The sequence below is a fragment of the Artemia sp. Qi Xiang Cuo genome, chromosome 18, assembly GCF_049724085.1.
Source record: "Artemia sp. Qi Xiang Cuo chromosome 18, ASM4972408v1, whole genome shotgun sequence".
Lineage (NCBI taxonomy): Eukaryota > Metazoa > Arthropoda > Branchiopoda > Anostraca > Artemiidae > Artemia > Artemia sp. Qi Xiang Cuo.
The window spans coordinates 24,288,876-24,312,321 of record NC_142811.1 but is presented as its reverse complement, the minus strand read 5'-3'; the positions used below and the strand labels follow the sequence as shown (position 1 = coordinate 24,312,321).

Sequence of the window (23,446 nt, the reverse complement as noted above, 5' to 3'; positions counted from 1 at the left end):
GGCAAAAACACACATACACATACACACACACACACACACATACACACACACATACACACATAACACACATACACACACAAATACACACATAACACACATACACACACATACACGCATCACACATCACATACACACATGCACACATGCACACATCGCACAGATCACACACATACACACACACACACACACACACGCGGACATTCACCGTAACATCTATAAATGATTTTCTTGAATTTTCTATCAAAACTGCAATCTATTTGAATCAGTTAAAAAGGCAAATATATATATATATATATATATATATATATATATATATATATATATATATATATATATATATATATATATATATATATATATATTCACTATTCTCTATTCTCTATTATAACTTCTAGAATCATCGCCCATACTTTTAGAAAAAAAAATTTGTTCAAATTCCTGTTGAAATTTTCCTTTTCCAACTGCGCTCAAATCAAAAATTCATTTTCTTCCTTCTATTGGGTAAACCCATTTTTTTCGCACTAAAGCAATTCCGTTGATTCAAAGCGATTGTTTTGTTTTTAGGGAGAAGCACTATGGTGGCATTGCCAGCGGCTTTAAAGTCATCCAGAAGAACGGCATCACTGTAGATTGTAGACTGTCTAATTTGGTATTATGCCCAGATTCAAGTGGATCCTCACATTCAAACCTCAAGAGGAGGCTTCGGGAAGGTTATGCAATTCAAAATGTATACAGAGGTAATTCTGTTTTGTGATTTTTTGCAAACAGTGAAATATTGTATTCTGCCTGAAGAAGAAATAGTTTCGTATGCAGGCACGTACGCTGGGACGTTTTTTGGGAGTGATTGGGATTCAGAAAAGACAAATAATAAGCAAAATATAAGAAATTTTAAGGACAATCTTGAGATTTTAGGGGATGAGCAGTAGGCCCCGTACCCCCCCCCCCCCCCGTACCTCCTGTCTACATTCCTGGCCGCAGATAGGATCGTGAGATAGCAAAAAATAGCTCCCAACATCCAAACTTTTTTTTGCTAGATTTGAAAATGTATAAATGAGCAGCTGTTTTGCGGAACATGTTAACATCCTGATATTTAGATAAATAATTCTTAAATTTTTCTTACTAGACTTGAAAATCTATAAATAAGTGACTCCAAATAAATAATTTTTCTTGCTAGCGACTGGGCCAAATTATGAAAAGCCAATTCATTTTGATATTGACAGATTAAAAAGCAGAATATTTTAAAAGAGAACATTTTATTTTAAAAGTAATAGTATATTTCTTTTTGTTTCAAATTCGAATATGGCCTAGATGAGTTAACGTTTCCAGGAGACATGGAGGTAGGTTTTAAACAAACTGTACTGAGTGACAACCTGGCCAAAAAGGACTGGATTTCTCCGTCATTCATTCTCCACGAGACATGTAATCTCGACTATGTTTTCGTCTGAAACCACCTTCGGATAAAAACATGCCCCCGGCCCGTGGAGGTTCTATAGGCCTGTGTAGGTGGCATCTACCCCCAGTTTTTCTGTCACTAAATTCATTTTGTTTTATATTTTTACTCTAATGTGGCGCACCTCTCCCCCTCAAGATTATAAGGCCTAAAACCGCTACTGCCCCTAGTTCGACATCGGAAACTCATTCCTGTTCAGAAAGAGCATGCCAAAGAACAGTTTCTTCTTCTAATCTGTTCAATAGCTGTTTTGTTCTAGGCGTTTAACCCCCCCCCCTCCCGCGGAAAACCCGTGAAAAATGTCCGTATGTTTCCCAATAACAAATACTATCTGTAAGTAATAAACGGATTACAAATTTAAAAAGGCACTTAAACTTCTACAATGGGTTCTCCGATTAATTTGTAGTTTGGGAGGAAGGGATATACCTCAAAGGGTGCATTTTAATGCAAAAAAAGGTCTCATTGAACCATCAGATAAATATAGAATTAGTTTTAAAGTAGAGACGGGGGGGGGGGGGGTGTGGTAAAAATTGAGGTATGATCCCCAGGGCCGTAACCAGGATTTTTGTTGAGGGGTTTTTCGGGATGAGGGGTACAAAATAAACGTTTGATACGTTTAAAACATGTATCAAAAATGCGAAATTGATATCTACTCTCTTATGATTTCTGGGAATATTCCTGGTCTACGATGTTATTGTGAAAGTAAAGAGTAACATTAAACCCCAAAATGAACAGAACTTATTCCGTATAGGAGGGGGACCGCCCCTCTCTCATCCACACCTCCACCTCATGGTCACAGAAACTTAGGAGCGTGCTCATTAGATCAGAAATTGAGAGTTATTCCTTTTTTTATAAGTCGAAAGTGATAGGAAACCAACCAGCCACGGAGGGGGGGGAGTATTTTCCAAGGGAAGATTTTCCGCAGGGGGTATTTTCCGGCGGGTGAGCATTTTCCAGAAGGTAAACACCGGCCACCAGCTGTGTGTTGAATGCTCAAGACCAGTGTCCCACGTTTCTGATTCGATCTTCATTAACTATGTCTCTAGTATATTCGTGCAGATGACGTTTCAAATCTCAGCCATACCATTCAAAGAATAAATGGCAATTTTGCCACACTTCAAATGGAGCACCTTAAATTTGCCTTTCGTTCAATTTCTGATAAGTCTGAAATAGTTCTTGAAAAGCGAGCCACCGTCCTTTATAGCATTTGGTAATACCACTGATGAACTTTTGACCACATCGTTTATCTAGGCCTTCCCATTGGTTCCTCGCTACGCCACATCCGATCCCTGATACTAGACCATCTCACACGACGTATATCTACTTTTTATGTATCGATCGTTGCAGCGAAATTTCTATTCAACGACCTACTATTAACTAGCCGACGAAGAAGGATTGCTGACCATTTGAAGGCACTATTTTGACGTCAAAGAGGTGAAAGGACTCTATGGTAGTCCATATACCCTTATACAAATTATGGAACTGGAACTTTTCAATATCGTAGCCCTTCCTCAGTTCTTGTATATTGCTCCAGTTCTTGTATATTGCTCCGTTTTGGAAACTGTTTACTAAAACTGACTGTCTGAAAGTTCGGTCCGTTTTCTTTCAGTTCGCTAAATATTTGCTTCGGTTGCCACATCGGCATTGGAATTCTCCATCGATTAGTAAGTTTCAACTCGATGACCACAGTCTTGCAGCTTTTAAACTAATGGCCAAGCATAAGCGATAATTCAGTTCTTCACAGAATAATTGGTACCATGTTCTAATTCAGCTGTGTTTAGTATTTTTGTATATATTTGTCTTGGCCATATTTAATGCATTATTATTTATATTTGTTTCCTATTTATGTGCTATGTATTTTTCTTTTTTTTTTCTTTTTCCTTTACTCCGTCTTATCATATCATGCGAATGATGTGTGTTCAAAAAATAAATAAAATGATTGTACAATCTATCTGTAAATATTCAATTGCCAGTTTTCAATTCCTTAGAACTTGTTAATCATTTGAAATAAATATAAGACTTTATGATTTCGAAATTACAATGAGATAACAACTTATGCATGTTGTTAAAAATTCAATGGCCTTATATTTTCTCACGAGTTGAATGGTCTTCAATCTACCTTATTATTTTTTTTTGTTCTCATAAGCTTGACAAGAAAATTTCCTTTGGGTATGAAGTTGACAATTGAAGTCATGTTTTTCAAATCCACAATGAAATGAGTATTACCAATTAAGTAAGTATGATTCGAACTGTCACTGGATCACCAGAATATTTTAAAAAGAGGTGTTATTCACTCTGCCCCTTGGTGTATATTTCGGGGAGTCAGGCGTTTCAAAGATCCACCGCACTGTATCTCTTCGTATCATGCATGGTACCCTTTGTGTCAATTGTGATACCCTTTATACCATACATGTCACTCGTTTTTGCCACATGGGGCATCCTTTGTGCCACAATGGGGTACTTTCCCATTATATGGGTCTCTAGGGTTAACCGGTGTAGAGTAGGCAATGATAAAACCCGTTTTTGACGTGTTAACCGCTTTAGAGTAGGCGATGATAGCGTGGTTTTTATTGCGTATGCGATTTTCAACTGTATTTTTATGGGGTTTCGGGGGGGGGGAGGTACCTAGGTTAGGTTACGCATTTAATATATGCTATGCTTTACCCCACCCCCCTAATTTGCATATGTATAGCCCAAATTTGTTTCTAAACTATTATATATTCATCCATTTTATTTCATTAGTATTAACCAAACTTGACTTTTTAGAAAGACCCATATAATGGGAAAGTACCCACAGTGGTACCCACAAGCTTGACATACTTTAGCCACGCGTGGAATACCTCACCTGGTGCACACACTTTTAAAATTGGGTAACATCTAGTTCTAAAGTGGACGGTTGGGTACTTCCTGATTCGTCAAGGTGAGCCATGAGCCATGGGATAGAGGGAGATTGACCGGCCTACTTCTTGAGGGGAAAAGACTGCGGAGAAAAACCTGTTGATGTAGAAGTTTAGAAATGTTTCACTTCTCAACGTATATATTTGTTCACATTCTTAGTTTTTTGGGATGGCTGACCCTCAACCCCCCACCCTGTATTCATGGTATACCTTTTAAAATCAGTTAAATAATATCCCTAGTCCGAAGCAGCTTTTACTTCAATTTATGTCATGACGCTTTAGTAGATTTTATTTTCCGTGTACATTTGCTTCTGAACTCCAAAATCTTTCAAGGGATGCATTGTAAACACCCACACATGAAAAAAATAGTTGTTTATTTTATCAATTAAAAATCGAATGCCTATCTAACTTCGCCTTCCAATCATTTAACTACTTTATTTACAATACTGAGGATTGCGGACAATTCAATGTTAAATATAGTATTCTCCGTGTCAATTTTCCCATGTGTGGCACGTGCTATATTATTTACATGATTTTTGAAAGTAGACCACTCTCAGCCACGACTTTCGGATTAAAATCATTAAAACCAAAGTGAGAAGAAGAGATAGTTTTCTTTCATGATTATCTTATTATTATTATAATATTGTTATAGGGTCAAATTTATTTACGAAATATGATATTTTTTTGTATTACTAAAGCATGCTTTGTGCATGGTAGCCCATAAGGGGGAGTAGGGGCGCCATCCCACCTGGCTGAAAGACGCTGCCTTATATTTTTGTTCTGAGATTTCTATTATACAGCATTGGAAGTGCCGATTAGACCAGGTTATCCCCCCTATAATTCAGCTTATTGTCACCCATGGCTTTGCTGCTTGGTTTCCTGTGGTGTTAATTCACGATAATTAAGAGAGGGGGGGGGGCGAACCCATATTTTCAAAGTTTGGAGGGGCATTTTTTTCAATTTTTAAAATGAAAATACCATAAACATTTTTCGATAAAAAAAACCAAAGAAGGTATTTCCACAATCTCAAGGTGGAGGGGAGCACACGTCATTCATTTATTTCATCGCCCTTTACCAGCCTTGTTGCTGTAACACTTTTATTTTAATCTGGTCTTAAAATTTTTTTTTTTTTCAGTGGAGAGCCACAGCGATATGGTGGCGAACGACCCGTTAACGCACCAAATACGCGAAAAAGATTCAGAGACGCCAAAAGAGACAAGCTTATATTGGACTGCTATACAACAAATACCTGCAGAGAGTGCTGAAGAGGTATAAACTAAGATTGATTATTTGATTTCTTTAAACAAAATTCTATTTTTATCTATTCTAGGCAGACATATACGGTAGGATGGGAGATTCTGTACCCCCTTTCGGTGTCGTTACTGTGGTTTTCTAAAATGATTCAATAAACTTATATAATGTTTAAGGACTTCATATGTTACAATTTTGCCACTTTTCCTGTTGAGCCAATCCCCCCCTTCTTATACATGATTTTTCCCTTTCAAAAATGCATGCCTGTGTGTCTGGTTCTAGGGCATATTTGTGAGGATAAAATGTTTAATTTGTTTGTTTTTTTAAGTGCATTCGTCGTTGAGATGCTGAGCTTTTTAGTTTTTGAAGGCGTATCGATTTTGGCACACTTCGCAGAGAAGACCTAAAAAGTGGAGACACAAGTCCAAATAATGGAAGACAGATGAACACTTAGCCGAGAACAAAGAAAATCAATAAAGTTACCAAAAACAGGGTTGCCATTAAGGTGTGAAGATAAACAAAATTAATATGGCTAGATTTACCTGAAGATAAACAATCCACTGTAACTGTATTTACGTCTTCGTAGAGAAGACCTAAAAAGTAGAGATGTAAATCTGAATATTAGAAGGCAGATAAAAGTCTATGCGAGAACAAAGAAAATCAATATAGTTACCAAAAAACAGGGTTGGCATCAGTGATGCCAAACGTGGTACAATTGTACCATTTTGGTACATTTCACCTCCACTGGTACAATTTAGTACAATCCCACAAAATATGGTACATTTTACAAAATTAATGTGGTACAATTCAGTATTTTTGTACCTATGTTTGTATTTTTTCATCTACAGATATTTTATTTCACCCTGATCTGTTCAGCATAGTCAAGATAAGATACAAACAAGCAGTCACATATTTTCCTTTTTTCGTAAAAATACACTTCATTTCCGGGGTCCAAAGGTCGACAAAAACACCTTTCTGCGTATCAAGTCTTTCCGATTGAAAATGAAAGACTAAAAATAAAGCTATAATGACATTTGGATTGGTGATAGTTAAGAATCCAGTGGAATAAAAACGAAAGACAAAAGACCACCCAAGGTGAATCTCCTCATTTTGAAAATTTTTAGTAAGGAAAAAGCAGTGACAGTTATCTAATTTTCAGAATTGCATAAAATGATTCATTTTACTTGAAGATCCATAGTTTATCATCCCTTCATCCTAGGGTAAAACTAACGTAAATAGTAATATTTGTGGGTGGGGGCTATTGCGGGTGGGGCACTCACAATTGAGTCAAGGTCTAAAGCTATTATATAGATTTGATACAATAATAAACATATATTGTTGGCAGACATTAAATAATAGTCCCATTTTTTATATTTGAGTCTCTTAACTAAAATGGCTGCTGACCACTGTGTTAGGTGAATGCTGTGGACTTGAGTGCCTCTTCTCTTCTGAATGAGATGACAAATGGTTTCAGTCTGCATTTGGTTACTCAGATTCTGCAACAGGAAAGGTGTCCTATTTCAGGCAAATTTCATACTCATATACATATTGCGCTGTACCTGTATCAGCGATTAAATAAAAAAAACAATTTTTTTTTCAACTGAAAGTAAGGAGCAACATTAAAACTTAAAACGAACAGAAAATATCATAGACAGCGCAATCCCGCTGCCTAATTAAAGAACGATGTTGGCACAATGTATTATTTTTTTTCCTTTAGACCAGGGCACTTCGTATCGAAGGAGTTGTCGAAGAAATTTGGAAAAGGGTTCATTCGATTAGAAATTTGAGCGTAACACGCGGAAAGAATTGGGGTATGGTACATTTTTTTTGTCTTTGGTACATTTCTCATGGAATTCGTGGTACATTTTGTTTTGAAGTGTTGGTAACACTGGTTAGCATTAAGGCGTGAAGATAATGGAAATTATTACGGCTAGATTTGCAAGAACATAAAATATCTATTGTGGAATTTAATGGGGTAAAAGCAGGGGTCAAGTGGGAAAAAGTACCTGGTTCTGGATTCTTAAAAAATTACCCATAATATTTATATATATATATATATATATATATATATATATATATATATATATATATATATATATATATATATATATATATATATATATATATATATATATAAAAAAAAAAAAAAAAAAAAAAAAAAATATATATATATATATATATATATATATATATATATATATATATATATATATATATATATATATATATATATATATATATATATATATATATATATATATATATATATATATATATATATATATATATATATATATATATAAAATAATAATAATTTAATTACCCACCATCTACAAAAAGATTATAGTGGAGCACAACAAAAAAGAAAAGAGATACGAAACTCAAACAAATGCAGGTAAAAAACGACGTCTCATCTATCTGACTTTGAACACTGAATTGTCCCGAATGGTCGACCATTGCTTGGATGGCTCTGGAAGTCCATATTTTTCCAGTCGAGAATTCCGGTATCGCTTGAATATATACAGTAAAAATTTTGCATACTTATAGTAGCACTTTCGGATTTTTTCGCAGTCTCTTACTGTCAGCACATGGGATGCACCGGCAAGGTAGATTACATGTGGCTGGCAAACTGAACGATAAATTGAGGCTAGAGATTTCCTGGAGTAGCGTCCACGATTCGGCACTATAGACCCGTAAGTACGTTTAATGGCGGTAGTTGTTTGCTTGACGATGGATTGCCTGGTTTTACCGATCTTTTCTTCAATCATGATACCCAGATATCGTAGCTCAGACACTGCAGGGACTGCATGATTGCCGAGGGTCACAGATTCACTTTTAGGTGCGTTGAAGGTTAAAAACTCGCACTTCTCTATATTGATAGAGAGCCCGATAGAAAGAAAGTCACTGTGGAGTCGACTCAGGTTATCTTGTAAGTCAGCTTTTGATCTACTGAGCAGAAGGACGTCGTCAGTGTATGCAAGGTAAGACAGGTCGGTACCGTCAAGTAGAAGGGAGGGTGAGATGCGGTCCAGAATCTTGGAAATCGCATGTTTGAAAATGAGAGGACTAAGAACGCTCCCTTGCCTCACGCCTCTTTTGATTTTGGCGGGATCTGATGTTCTATCTTTCCATTTGGTAGAAACTATTGAATTTTCATACCAGAATTTCAATGTTTTCACTATGCTCGCACTTACACCACTCAGCAGTAGAGCATTCATTGCTTGCATGTGGTTGACGCTGCCGAACGCTTTTGAAATATCTATAGTGCACATATAGAGAGGCGACTTGTTTCTCTCTGAGTCCATGAGTACATTAGCAAGAAGGCGATGAGCCTCTGGACAACTGAGACCTTTCTGGGATCCAAGTTGATTATCCCCGAAATCTCCAGTATCCAGCTCGGAGAAGATCACATACTCAATCACTTTGCTCAGGATGAAAGAGACTGTTATGGGTCTGTAAGATTTACAGTCATTGGGATCTTTTCCTTTCTTGGCGATAGAAGTGATGACTCCTTTCAGGAAACTTTTTGGTACAAAACCCCTGGAGATGCACATCTGGAAGATAAGCTGAAGGTGGGAATAGAAACTTTCAGGTAAGTGCTTGAGATGTTTTGTTGTGAGACCGTCGCCATCTGTCCCATTTTTTCCTTTGGAAAGTGCCTTTTTGACCACGATTTTGATCTTTTCAAGGGATAAGGGAACAACACAGCGCTGTCCCGAGAAGCGCGCAAGCCAGCTGGTGACTTCCTTTTTATACTGGTTGGTTATGGCAAGATTCTCGCCTCCGTATACCGAAGTATAGTAACAGTGCCAGTCATGCAGTGTCAGGGAAGTATTAGGTGCACGGTCGTCCGGTCTAATTAGACTTCGCCATGATTTCTTGTTCTCAGTGAACTGTTGCCCGATAATACGGTACTTTTTCATCTCAGCTTTGTATTTGCGTTTTGTACTCTGTTTCAGCTCGAATACAGTCCCGCGTAACGGTCTTCCGCAAGCAATCCAAATGTTTAGCCACATTTTAGCACGTCATTTAGCCGTCTGGAGTTCGATGGATTCGGACCACATTGGTTTCTCTGTTCCAATTTTGACTCTTCTTGTAGGAACCGCTTTCGATTTGGCAGCTTTCAGAGCGTGGGTAACTTGATGATAGTAAGTGTTGAGTTCAATAGAGGCCGCCATGTTGGAAGGACCGGTACAGAGTAGATGAAACGGAAATTTTATGCAACTAAGGACCGAAGCAACAGTGGCAATATATAGGGCAATATTACACTTATGCCAGTTTTGCTTGTAGACCCACCTTCTGGAACAGGCGTTATTAGTGCTCTGTGCTGAATGCAGGTGGAACGAAATTCCGGCAGGGTCACTAATCGGATCGTCAGTACACACTGTAACTGGGAGACCAGGGATGGATGTGGACGAAAGTACAAGGTCAATGTTTGACATATGACCACTAGTATGGGTGTACGTAAAATCCAGGGACTTCGGCCAGATATTATAAGAGGTTGGAAGGCAGTTTAGAAAGATATCATACAGGATATGGTACTTGGTAGGGCCGCAGTTGAAGCCCCCAGCTATTAGCCGCTTACTCCCACTATACTCAATAGACTCCAAATGTCGTCCAAGGGCATCTGCTGCTTTTGAGAATTTCGTTAGAGACACAGCATTTTTGTAGTAAGTGGGCATGTATGAATTGATAACCTCAATACCCTCAGCAGAAAACACATAATAGATTACTGCATCTAATTGACGGCTTAGCCGATAGTTCTCTCCTAGCGTATATTGCCAGGCCTCCGGACGGACGCCCTGCCGTAGATATTGCGGGATGTATGAAGACATCGTGAGACCGGGATCTGTTTAGGAAGTTTGTATTCATTCCAGAAAGCTTATGCTCCTGGATAAACATTACGTCATAAATCTGGAGAAGATCGTCTATGGCCTTTTCTTTATTGCGACAACCATTTATATTCAGACTAAGAGCTTTAAGAGGCCTATTCATTGTTTACTCTTGTTTTTCAGAATCTCTCTTAATTTAGGGCATGTTAGGCTGAAGCAGACATGAGATCCTTCGCAAGAAACGCATTTGGGGTCTTCGTTGCATGGCGTGTCTTTGTTACTAGTGTGAGGTCCAGCACATCTAGAGCATCTGGGACAGTTCTTGCAGTTTTCAATGGGATGGTTGCAGCTTTAATATCTAAAACATCTTCTTGGGGTTTCCTTGTACTTCGTTACCCGAAAAAAGTCATATCTAGGCTCGATTCCATAAAACAAGGCAAAGTTCAGAGTCAGTTTATTTTTGAAAGTCAGTCTGACCGTTTCGCTTTGTCCGAAGCGGAGAGCTTCCTCTACCTGGATTATGCTTTACCAGTTCATTAGCATCCACATCGACGGAAAGTCCTCTTATTATGCCAAACGATTTTTCTTCCCTCACTTTGCACTTTATGCTGTTTTGGCTGCCATTTGGCAATTTTGCGGAAAGGACGCTAGGGGCTTCACTTCAAAAAGCTTTGGATTTTACAATGTCACTGAATTTGACTTGAGGCCTATTATTTCTCAGTTACCTGACCCCTTGTATGCCCACTTCAGATTGCAGTTGACCAAATGTTTGTAGTCTAGTGAGGGGGTCCACATATGGAGCCTCTTCGACGATAACAGTACAAATCGGTTGATCGTTGTTTCTCGCTGCTGTAACGCCAATGTCTGGGGAGGCAGTCAATTTAACACCTATCGTATACTGCTTGACGACGGACATAGAGCTCTTCAGATCCCGTATTTCTCCTAGCAGGATAGAGAAATTGCTCTCGGGGACCTGTGGGACTTGGGAAGGATGAGTGATGACAAACCTTGGAAATCGGATGTTGTTCCGGTCACATTCAGCTAGCAAATCCAGGATTTCTGATGTCACTGAATCTTTTGTTCGGCTTTTTGTAGCTTGAGAGGCTCTTGCAGGGAATGTTATCTGAATGAGCTTGAATTTAGCGTCGCGTAATGCTGTTAACTCGAAGAAATCGCAAGTCATTTTTGACAGCAACGCTAGATCCAGCTTTCTGTTTGACTGGAGAAAATTCAGGATTGGTTTAAGATATAAATTCATCTGTGCCATATTCAGTCCCAATAAGCAAGGAAAGATTGGGTTCTTGCCACCTACTTCCTATAGCTTAAGGGAGACCTCACTCCTGGCAGGTACAATGGCACTTGCAACAAGAAACTTCCTCTCTTCTGCTTGCTTATTCTGGAAATCGTCACTGTCGTATATATATATATATATATATATATATATATATATATATATATATATATATATATATATATATATATATATATATATATATATATATATATATATATAATATATATATATATATATATATATATACAAAATAATATATATATATATATACAAAATAATTAAACTACTCTGGGTTCAGTTAATCCATTTGGCAGTAGGTAAATATGAACAAATCATAGAAAATAAATTGATTCCAGATAATAATAGTCATAGTCGACTGCTTTCTGATTCTGATTTCTGAAGCTTTCTGACTCAGTTAATTTTGTTGCTTCTTCTTTCTCCACTATTTGACTTTCTCTGAATGATGATAAATGTGAATATCTTCTTTTAATGATAAGGCTTTCTGCTAGATCACCACTTATTTGTCATTATTTTTCTATACCTCTACTTAAATCTCTCAGATGGGGCGGATCTTGATTACAGGTCTTTTACAGTTACTTCGTTCTCTTACGGTTTATGAGTTTAGGCTGAAGCTCCAGCTTGGTAACTCAAATATTGTTGCTAATAAGAGGAAATACCAAACGGTTGGTGGTAATGAACTGTAAGTAGGGGGTGAATAGTGAATGACTCGGCTCAATAGTGAATGAAACTCTAAAAAAAGAATTTTGATAACAATTGATACATCAAACGAATTTGCTTTTTATGCTGATTCCAAATATATAAAGTTCATCAAGTTTTATGTTATCCTTCAAAAGCTACAAGCCTGAGAAAATTTGCCTGATTTTCGGAAAAAGGGGAACACCCACAAATTGTTAGGCGATCTTAGTGAAAATCACACCATGAGATTCAGCATATCAGAGAATTATATTAATTAGTTTCTTAGGGTGCATAATTGAATCAAATAAATAATTTAAAATAATAACATAGTTATAAACTGTTTGCCATCTTCTTGTGATTTAAGAGATTAGAAATTTTTTTTTGCTAGAAGGAATAAATTAATTCCATAGCTTTATTATGAAGCATGTCGCCCTAATTAGAAAGTGGAAAATAGAAGCTCATGTAGAAATATAGTAAGAAAAATAGGTACAATAGGATAATACAAAACTTATAAAATATTACACAACAAAAAAAATGCTTCAAACGGAATAAAACTTGAGATTATTGTTTTTGTAACGTTCGTATTGAGATTCCCAAATCCTACACCTCGAAATCGTAACTTCAAAAAGATGGAAAATTAGAATTAATAGTTGAAAAAGGTTCGCTCATTTATTAACGACAGAGCGCTGATTTATTTTCTTCTTTTTGTTTTAGAACGGAGACTACAAATCCACTTTACATTTTTACACTTTTAACGGTGAGCGACTTCAAGAAGAAACGGATTATTTTCGCTACTATGAGTGTCGTTACCCTCCATGCTCTTTGATAGAACAAGAACCAAGAGAATTTTCTATTTGTGGCAGATGCCAAGTAAGTGGTCAATTTTGGTCCACAGGCTCATCATCCTATTTTTCCAAACTTGGTAGATTTGTGGATAAGAAGTGAAGTTGACCTTTATTCTACTGAATAGAAAGTTAAAAATCCAAAGGCATCTGTGCCGTCAAAACTTGCGAAAAATTGCCAGATATCATGAATTGTAAAATCTCCATGTAATTAAACAAAATAGGAACATTTGTGAATAAAACCTTAATTCAGAAAAAAAGAACTATTTAGCGCTCGCATACTCGAATGTCTAGCGTCTCTTTTTTAAGGTTTTGTAATTGTGTCGGTTCCATTGTAACTGAACCCCCGTGTAACTGAACCCCTGTAACTAAACCCCCGTATAACTGAACCCCCGTGCAACTGAACCCCCGTGCAACTGAACCCCCTTGCAACTGAACCCTCGTGCTACTGAACCCTCGTGCTACTGAACCCTCATGCAACTGAACCCCCTTTAATTGAACCCTCGTGCAACTCAACCCCCATTTAACTAAACCCCCGTGTAACTGAACCCCCATGTAACTGAACCCCCGTGCAACTGAACCCCCATGTAACTGAACCCCCGCGCAACTGAACCCTCGTGCAGCTCAACCCCCGTGCAACTCAACCCAATTTAACAAAACCCCCATGTAACTGAACCCACGTCAAACTGAACCCCCATATAACTGAACCCCCGTGCACCCCCGTATAACCGTACCCCGTTGCAACTGAACCCCAGTGCAACCGAACCCCCGGACAACTGAACCCTCGTGCAACTAACCCCCCTTTAACTGAACACTCGTGCAACTCAACCCTATTTAACTACACCCCCGTGTAAATGAACCCCCATGTAACTGTAACTGTGTGTAATCAAGTGACCATGTAACTGTGCGTTAGCAGAACACAACTGATAAGCGAAAAGTGATGAAAGAGAGGGGTAATACCGAACACTCAGCTACCATTCTTGGGAGACGTCTGACGGTTTATAAGTGACCATAGAATTCCCGTGTTGTTTTAAAGTCACTTTTCTGTGAATAGGCAGCGTGGCGGCAGAGTGCACCTGGCGACGATAAATCACATCAGTCCAGTTTTTGTCAGGAAAAAATTACTGGGACCTAGTAGTAAATCCAGGCCTGAGCGTGCACATATTTCCTTTTGGTGAATTGACTTTCCCTTTAAGCACTCTCTGAAAGTTCCAACTTAATACACAAATCTCTTTTTGAGATATGCCATTTTGAAAATCTGCATGCACATAGTGTCTTTTGATTTAGTTCAAGTTCCACCTCAAATACCTCATTCTGTCAAATTTTCAACTTAATATGCGTAGCCTTAATAGTGCTAGTTAAACAGTAGCAGATGTCGTAGTAGGAGCAGTAGAACTAATAATAGTGTTGAATTAGTAGTAGTAGTAGCAGTATTAATAGCAGTAGTAGCAGGTAGATGCCCCAGAAGTTTCATCTTGAAACGCTTAGCTGTTCCCAAAAAAAATTGCTGATACACCTGTATTAGCAATCCGTATGTTATTGCATCTTACCAATCGTTAAAATTTAAGGTTTTTATAGACGGGATGATTGTAAAAAATATGAAGGTGGGTCATTCAATTGAAAATGGAAAGTTCAAGTTCAATTTTGAAGAATCAATGGTAATCACAGGACAAACAGACTTTCCCTCTTAACCGACATCCCCCCCCCCCAAATACATCCTATCAAAATAAAAATAAACATTTTGTTCAAAATAGTCTGAAGATCAAATAACCATGCCTTTGGGGTTATCAACCCCACCAGCAGCATCTGGGGCAAGGGCTGTAAGTTAAGCTAGTTGCTCAGTGCTAACACATAATGTTTTTGTGGAAAAAAAATTCGTAGGCACTTTGGGGGGGGGCTCATTCGAGTGGAAATTAAAAATGTCAATGCACTTGGTAAGAATTAAAATGAGCTGTGGGCTTCCACCCCACCATATTTTTCCCCAAATACAACCGATCTAAATTTTAGGACTGCTATTTTATTTAAAACAGTTTAAAGGTTAAATGACTATACCGTAGTTAGAGAACTACGGTTCATAACCTATTGCGTTTTACCCAATGTAAGTACGGTGGTTGAGTTGCACGAGGGTTCAGTTGCACTGGGGTTCAGTTGCATGGGGGCTCGGTTATACGGGGGTTCGGTTATACGGGAGTTCAGTTGCACGGGGTTGAGTTACACGGGGGTTCAGTTGCACGGTGGTTCGGTTATACGGGGATTCAGTTACACGGTTGTTCAGTTATACGGAAGTTCAATTACACGCACAACAATTGTGTCTTGGCCCTTTGGCTTTGAACAAACTAATTTGTCTGTATAAACAACCCAAAAATATAATTACAAGAGAGAGCAAGGGGAATGTTGCGTGCAGTCCCTCATTTCGAATACACAGAGCCCCTGCTGTGACTTGTCACATTCATGTGCATTTTTACTGCATTGTAAAAAAAAAGTAGGTGGTAAAGAGGGGAGTGAATAAGTCTATACCTGGGACCCTGTCATCGCTCTCGACGGCCCTGTGGCAAATGATTTCGGGGATCGGACTTCCCCCTCTAGTAGTAATCATGCTTTAAAAATATTTTATTCTCCTTAGACTACTTGATTTCAGATATTTTAGAATGCTTTATGAACATGCTACTACTACTACTAACAACTACTACTACTACTAAAACTCACTACAGGACCAGGCCACCTGAGGTTGACACAGCTACACACGCTACTTCTCCGTCCCAGTCTATTCAAAGACAAGTTCCCATCTAACTTCAATCTTTCCTTACGACATCCTCCCACCCCAACCATGGGCGACCTGCTTACCGTTTAGCTCTAGACGGTTGGCCAAAAAGGAAGATCTTTTGCAATCGGTCATCCCTCATCCGCAGAATGTGTCCTAGCCATCTGCCCCTTTCTCTCGTTATGGCCCTAGAGAGCGGGATTGAACTACGGTTCATCCTACTCTTCGAGATACGGTTATCCAGTCGGGTACCCAAAACAGTCCCAAGCTAATTTCTTTGGAACATATCTAGCAACTCTCCCTCCGTTTTTTGGAGCAGCCATGCCTCAGAACCATACTTGACCACTGTCATCACTGAAGCTTCCAATATTCTAATCTTTGTTCACAGACTTATTTTCCTGTTCATCCCAATAACTCTACCCCATTTATGAATATACATGTCACTTATTTCCATATAAGCCAAACTCTAGCCCTCTCCCCGCCTCCCGCCCATCATTCATTTCTATGTACGTCTTTCTATCTGTCAGAATGTTTAGACTATTTTCGTCGAAATGGCTCAGATTTCACAACTCACTGAGCCACTAAAACTATTTATTTTTGTGTTGTTTGGGTGACCTATTCTTAAAGTAACATGAATCCTTCGAAATATGACCCATCTTTATTGGTCGTTAAGAATGAGCTTGGAATAAAAGCATCGCGTAGAAACTAAGAAAATCAACAATCCTTGCTTTACTCTTTCATATTTCTCTCGTCAGCTGTCTCTAATTTCATCACCTTGTCCTTACCAACCCTTTCGTCTCTATTAAAAAGGTTTTCTCAAATAGCATTTGGCCACCAAAACAGCAGGCCAAAGTTTCATCAAAATTTTAATTTATTAACAGAATTATTTTCAATTTATGAATTAATTAACAATTTACTTTTAATTATTTTTGAATTTATTATTTAAATAATTTAATTATTCCCTTATTATTCCTTACTTTAATTTATTTATATGAATCATTATTATTTAATTGTTTTTATTTTTAATTTATTTATTAAATAATTAATACTTATTAATTATTTGATTTATTAACTGCGTCCTCTACTTTATTAAAAAAAAATTAACAAAATGATTATAACCGTAGGATTATTTATTTGAAACTTTGCGCCCCTGAACTTTCTGCGCCCAGGGCAAGTTCCTCCTCTGTTCCCTAAAACTGCCTCTGAGCCCCTCTCCTCCGCCCAACAACAAATGACCCATGAGCTTTGTTTATTTCTTTGATTTTACAATAAATTGAGTGCTTAATACGGTATTTAATACTTAAGTTTGGCCAAAGAGTTTTTCGTAATTTTTTTTTGGATAACATGAGAAACTATAAGAAAGTTTCGAGATTTCAGCAGAGACCATGAGCTCGAATCTTTCATGTCTCCCAATGTGTATACCTGATTAATGACATTTTTAGGTAGTAAAAGGCGAGGGATTTAATTTGGTGCAAATGGTTTACTTAAATAAGGACCCTAGAAGACTAGGAGGATTCCATCGAAATTTTTGTGTAAATAAAGAAAAAAGGCTCAATGATTCAGAAGACTGCAAACTTTCTTCAACTTGTATAGTATTTTTTCAATTGGTTTCAAGAAAATACATTTGGCAAATTTTACATTGTGAAAATACATTAAAACTTTTCTTGCAAAACTTAGTTATCAGGGTTGAAGCGGTAGCCGCAACCTAATAAGGAACGAACGTCGGCCCATATTAACTATATATATATATATATATATATATATATATATATATATATATATATATATATATATATATATATATATATATATATATATATATATATATATATTGTAAAGTATTTAACATCAATTCGAGAAGCTTTTCTGGGTATTTCATTTCTTAGTTAGTTGGGCATTTATGTGTCAACGATAGCGGTCCAGGGGGGAGCTCTTGAATCAGACCAATTTCAGACAACTGAAATTTTGTAACTGCGAAACAAACTCAATTATTTTTCCGCTTTCTGCCTTTGTGAGTGGCGTTATTACTGAAAGAGGGTCAATTAGCGATCCTATTACTTGGGACTGATGAGGCTGTTCTATTGGAGGATTAATTGGGGTGGTGCTCAGGGGAGTTGGAGGGTTTGTTGGGACCCATGTCTTGATCTTTTGAAGGTAATCATAAAGTTCATCTTGGTCGAAATCAGGATCATTTGAGTCAAATAAAAGAGGTGGAAATATGCCATTTCTCCTCCACTGTTTTACAAAATCAAAAGCAACCTTTTTGTTATATCCGGTTTCCGCCGGATCAAGAATAGGAATAAAAACTGACATATTGAGATTAAAATTTGAAAAAGCAATTATTCTTAAAATTTAAATATTTGTTTTAAACACCGTTCTTTAATTGCGGACGTTAAATTTTGGGCAATAACTTCACTTCTAACAACAAGGGTATAATAAAATTTACTGGGTTGTTTAGTCGTGTTAAAATCACTTACGAAAGATAGTCCTTTCCAAGTCCAATTGTAGTTGGTTTCAATTAAATCACTAGCGTCAAATGTAGTCACAATTGAGAATTAATTTTCGATTATCGAATTCAAAATGTTAAATTTTGGTTGGAAACTGTCAAATGTAGATCACACGTCGACTGTATAAAATCAGGTAAAAAAAACACCAACCGTAGAATGGCTAAGTGAAGGTAGAAATCAACCGGAGACTCTCAGTTGTAGAAATTTGAATTAGTGGATAGAAGCTCTAGCGAGGGTATCCATATTAGGTATTGTGTAACAGCCTATTTCAAATGTTCATTTAAAAGGAAGTGTTTCTCAAAAAGGCACTTTGACTAGAAAAAAGTTCAATGGCTCGTAACGTATCGATGTCCCATTAATCAGTCTTTTAAAGCCAGTCGTGGGAAAGGGGTCGTTCCCAGGCCTGGAACTTCCGTTCTAGGAAAGTTATATTCTTGGTTCATTTCTAAAGGCAGTCCATATTTCGCCTTCGTCGTAGCTAGTTGTTCTTGTGCTACCTTATTTTCTCTGTGTTTATTCTCACGTTATTTAATAAAGACCATGTACCAACGTTTATCGGCTATCTTTGGAATTTACGTTAACCATTACATCTGCCAATATAAATGGCATACAAATAAAGAACTAAAGAGAGGTTTACAGGGAAATAAGAAGAGCTTTACATATATATATATATATATATATATATATATATATATATATATATATATATATATATATATATATATATATATATATATATATATATATATATATATATATATATATATATATATATATATATATATATATATATATATATATATATATATATATAATGAAACTTATTTATTTGAAATCAGCACAATAAGCCAATTCTTTTAATACATCTAATGGTATCAAAATTCCGTTTTTTAGAGATTCGGTTACAATTAAGCCGGGTCGCTACTTACTTAGAGTTTGTTACCACGAATATATATATATATTGTTATATATATATATATATATATATATATATATATATATATATATATATATATATATATATATATATATATATATATATATATATATATATATATATATATATATATATATATATATATATATATATATATATATATATATATATATATATATATATATATATATATATATATATATAAATATAAATATGCGTCCCTCTGATTTCTCTTAAGCACCAGGGTACTCAAGGATTTAATCTCTGTACTCAGAAACCTCGAAATTTGAAAATTTCTTTTGAAATCTGAAATTGGTAGAAAATTGAAATTTCTTTGAAATTGGTCAAAAATCTGACATTTTTATAATTTTAGTTTGCTTTTATTTATGTACGCCGACACTGTGAAATCTATTTACTGAAAACTAAATGAAAAAATAGCAGTGTTTTCAAATCATCAGCACTTATCAATCTGTCAATCTGTCTTACTCATGAATCTCCTGATTGTCCAGCTTAAGATCATTCGTCAATCGAAAACCAGTGTACATGATGTACTGTTTACGGCCTACGGCTCATGGTCTATGATCTACGGGGATTGGCTTTGGTGAAAGATAAAATACAGTCGTTGACCTTGCTCTTGTTCCAATTCAAAAAACCTCTAACAATTTGGGTTTTCGTGTATTGGCATTCTACTTTTCACTTTTTCATTCTACTTTATCTGTCATTCTACTTTGTTTTTAATTTTTCATTCTACTTTTTATCTTTCTACTTTCTTTTACTCTCTTTCTACTTTTATCTTTCTACTTTCTATCTCTGCCTTTTCTACTGTTTATCTTATTTAAATTCAAGATCTGTAGCAATTTGGATTTTCCGTGTATTGCCTGGTGGTGTAAAATTACCGTAAAATAAAAACTCGGTAAGTAAAATTTGTAAAACAAGGTGAAATTGGTAAAATGGGGCAAAGTATGGTATTTCCATGGAAATATAGAGTAAAATTGCTGTTCTGGAGTCGTCCTGTAGCTACAGGACCAGTTGAGCATTTCTTTTTAAGCCTTACTTTCAGATTTTAATGAAATATTCTGATGATTCTGACTTTCCTGGGCTTAAAAAGGTAATGCCCGTTCATCAATTTCATCAATTTAATTAATAGTCTAGTTTATCCCTTTATTAATCTTGTGCCTAGGGTAACACCTCAGCACTTGAACAGTGCCTGATTTCGGACATCCATTTTGTAAAAAAAATACTATTATTTGGGAGTAAAATCATATTAACAATTTTTTCTAAATTAAACCTAAGAAATGTTACCCTAACAACCATTCGTATTTAAATAGCCTCATTCAGCCATATTTCCCATACCAAATGCATGTTATTTTTCATTTATTCATAAAAGCACCGAATACAAGTGAAAAAGTGGTTTGTAACACTTTGATGACTTTGATTAACTAAGTACTGGATCATAATAGCTGAACATTCAGTCACTAAGACCGTTTTCAACAGGATCTGCTGGCAAATCTAGCTCCTCTCCTTCAGATTCTGCTTCCGAAGCCCCTCCCCCCCCCCCCGAACAAAAGTCCTGTATATGGCCCTGAGGATTATATATCAATTTATACATCCAACCTCCTCTCGTTTCTCCCTTAGAATTAATTCTATATTTATCTGAAGACTGTTTCAAATCAGCTGCTGAAACGCAAGGGCCGTTAAACTGGAATAAGAATTTCTTAAAGACACTGTAGTCAGTACCAACACATTCGGTAGCAATTGGTTGAAAAGCAGGCTAAATCTTAGAAAAGGACACTGGAACTTTTTATTTTCAATTGACTGAGCCTCCTCCGTAAATAACCTCCTCCTGAATCCGTAAATAGTGAACTTGCTTTAAACAGAGATACTGGAGATATTTCTATAAACCCAATTTACAATAAATTTAAAAATTAAAGGATTCCAGTAAAATTTTTCTTCAGTTTAAATTAAGATCATCTGATCTCACTTTTAATGAAAATTAGCTCAGTGGATAAGCTAAGTCAATCTCTAAGCAGAGAATTCTTGCCGAATCTAATTGGTGAATAGTAGCCTAAGCATTTTGTTAGCAGTTAGCATAGGAACATCAAGCATTTTTAGGTTTTTCCTGTACTATCATTCTGCTTTTTTATTTTATAGGAAGCGCGATACTGTGGTATAGAATGTCAGCAGCATGATTGGCCAATTCATAAAAAGTTTTGCCGTGAGCGCCGTAGAACAATGCCCCAACTAGAGCGCCTTCCTGAAAGATAATTTTGAAAGTGTGTGAATGGAAACGTGAGGCATTTTGTGTTTAAATCATTTCCCATTAATTTTGATAGTGCCTAAACAATTATGTAAAGCGAAAAGTGTATTTCTAATTTCTCGTAGATTTCACCATTTCAATTTTAGACATTTGAAGAAACCGACGGAAATCTTTTACAGGAATGTTTTACGTAACATAGAAATGATACAAATTACTTAGAATAAGATGAATCAGATGGATTGGATTTTTTTAGATGCATCTTTTAAACCTTGACTGTAGATGAAATTTATAATAGCAAAAGTTTTTTATGTAATAATTTTTGGGAAGCTCATAGGTATTAAAACTCTTTCATAAAAACCATAGTCTTAGTACTAATAAATCTGTGAGTTTGACCCATAGGGTTAAGACGTACGATAGAAGGCCAAATAAAATATTTAACTAGATTTTGTCTTATCTAACAACGATGTATTCCCGCGATCAGTTCTATCTATGCTTGTTTTATTATTGCCAAGATTAGAAGTCAAATATCGACTCTGTATATATTTAGTATCTCTAAGGTTAGGTTATATGGTCTCAAGTCCACTGTTCCATTTTTTCAAATGAGATAAAACAAATTCACAGACCCTCCTGGTGCAGACAGTGGCTATCTGAACTACGTTAAAGGGTGCTACTACAAGAAGAGTTCGGGAACCTCAATCTTGAATGCTCTAAGCGTTTCTAATTGACTCAATATTAAATAACAGTTTTCTAATTCCATTTAAGCGCCTTGAGGCTATTTAAAATAGTAAGAGTTGTCATTAAAAAAGAAAATTTAAAATAAAAATGTTAAAAAAACATGTCAATGTATCGACAATTAAATATGTGAAAACAGTTTTTTTGTGCCTATAGGATGTAGACGTCATGCCTTTTGGCTCCTGCCGAGTCTTATATATAATTGTAGTATAAAACACCTAATAGTTTTTGTAAAAAAAATAGCATTATTGTGTAAATTTCAGTATCACTGACGCTGTGTCCAAGGCATCAATTGGGAGGGGGAAGTGTGGTCGAGGGGGTGTTTTGTGTTGTGCTTAAAGTTTCTTAAAGGCCGATACGTAACGAGGTTTTACTAATACCAATATTTAGCTGCTGCAAATGTAAGCCAATCAGATTTTTTATGAAACTTTCTTATTGGCTGAAAAATTCCAACTGGCTCATAGCAGCGCGAGGTGTTCGGCATTAGTCAAATCTCATTAAGAACGGTCCTTACCATAGAATGACGGAATGCTCCACGAGTAAGTGAATGTTAGATGATTACAAAATTCGATTCAACTCCACAAATGATGCTGGATGTCGAAGCTATCGTTTCTCAACCTCAGGGTTGGGATCCCATAGACATGAGGTCGCAGTCAATAAAAAAGAGTTAAATACTACTACTACTACTAACAACTCACCATAGCACTAAGCCGCCTGAGGCCAACACAGGTACGCACGCTCCTCCTCCTCCATCCCATTCTATTCAAAGCCTCCCTTTTTACACCCACCCCAGATGAGGACGACCTGCTTTCCGTTTAGCCCTACACGGTTGGCCGAAAAGAACAATCTGTCACCCTTCATCCGCACAACGTGCCCTAGCCATCTCAACCTTTCTTTCATTACAGCCCTAGAGAGCGGTATTGAACCACATTTTCCGTACAGCCTATTCTTTGAAATACGGTCAGTCAGCCAGGTACCCAGAACAATCCG

General features: G+C 36.6%; 1 protein-coding gene across 1 annotated transcript in view; it reads left to right on the top strand.

Annotated features, from left to right (window-relative positions):
- Positions 1–23,131, top strand: part of LOC148941352 (zinc finger MYND domain-containing protein 19-like) — an 84,831-nt gene extending 61,700 nt beyond the window's left edge. The window contains exons 3-6 of the mRNA XM_089103853.1: positions 565–737; positions 5,483–5,616; positions 13,135–13,290; positions 21,619–23,131. Coding sequence (XP_088959979.1) covers positions 565–737; positions 5,483–5,616; positions 13,135–13,290; positions 21,619–21,732 — 577 coding nt within the window. The 3' untranslated portion in view covers positions 21,733–23,131. The remainder of the gene's footprint in view (positions 1–564; positions 738–5,482; positions 5,617–13,134; positions 13,291–21,618) is intronic.
- Positions 23,132–23,446: the final 315 nt, after the last annotated feature.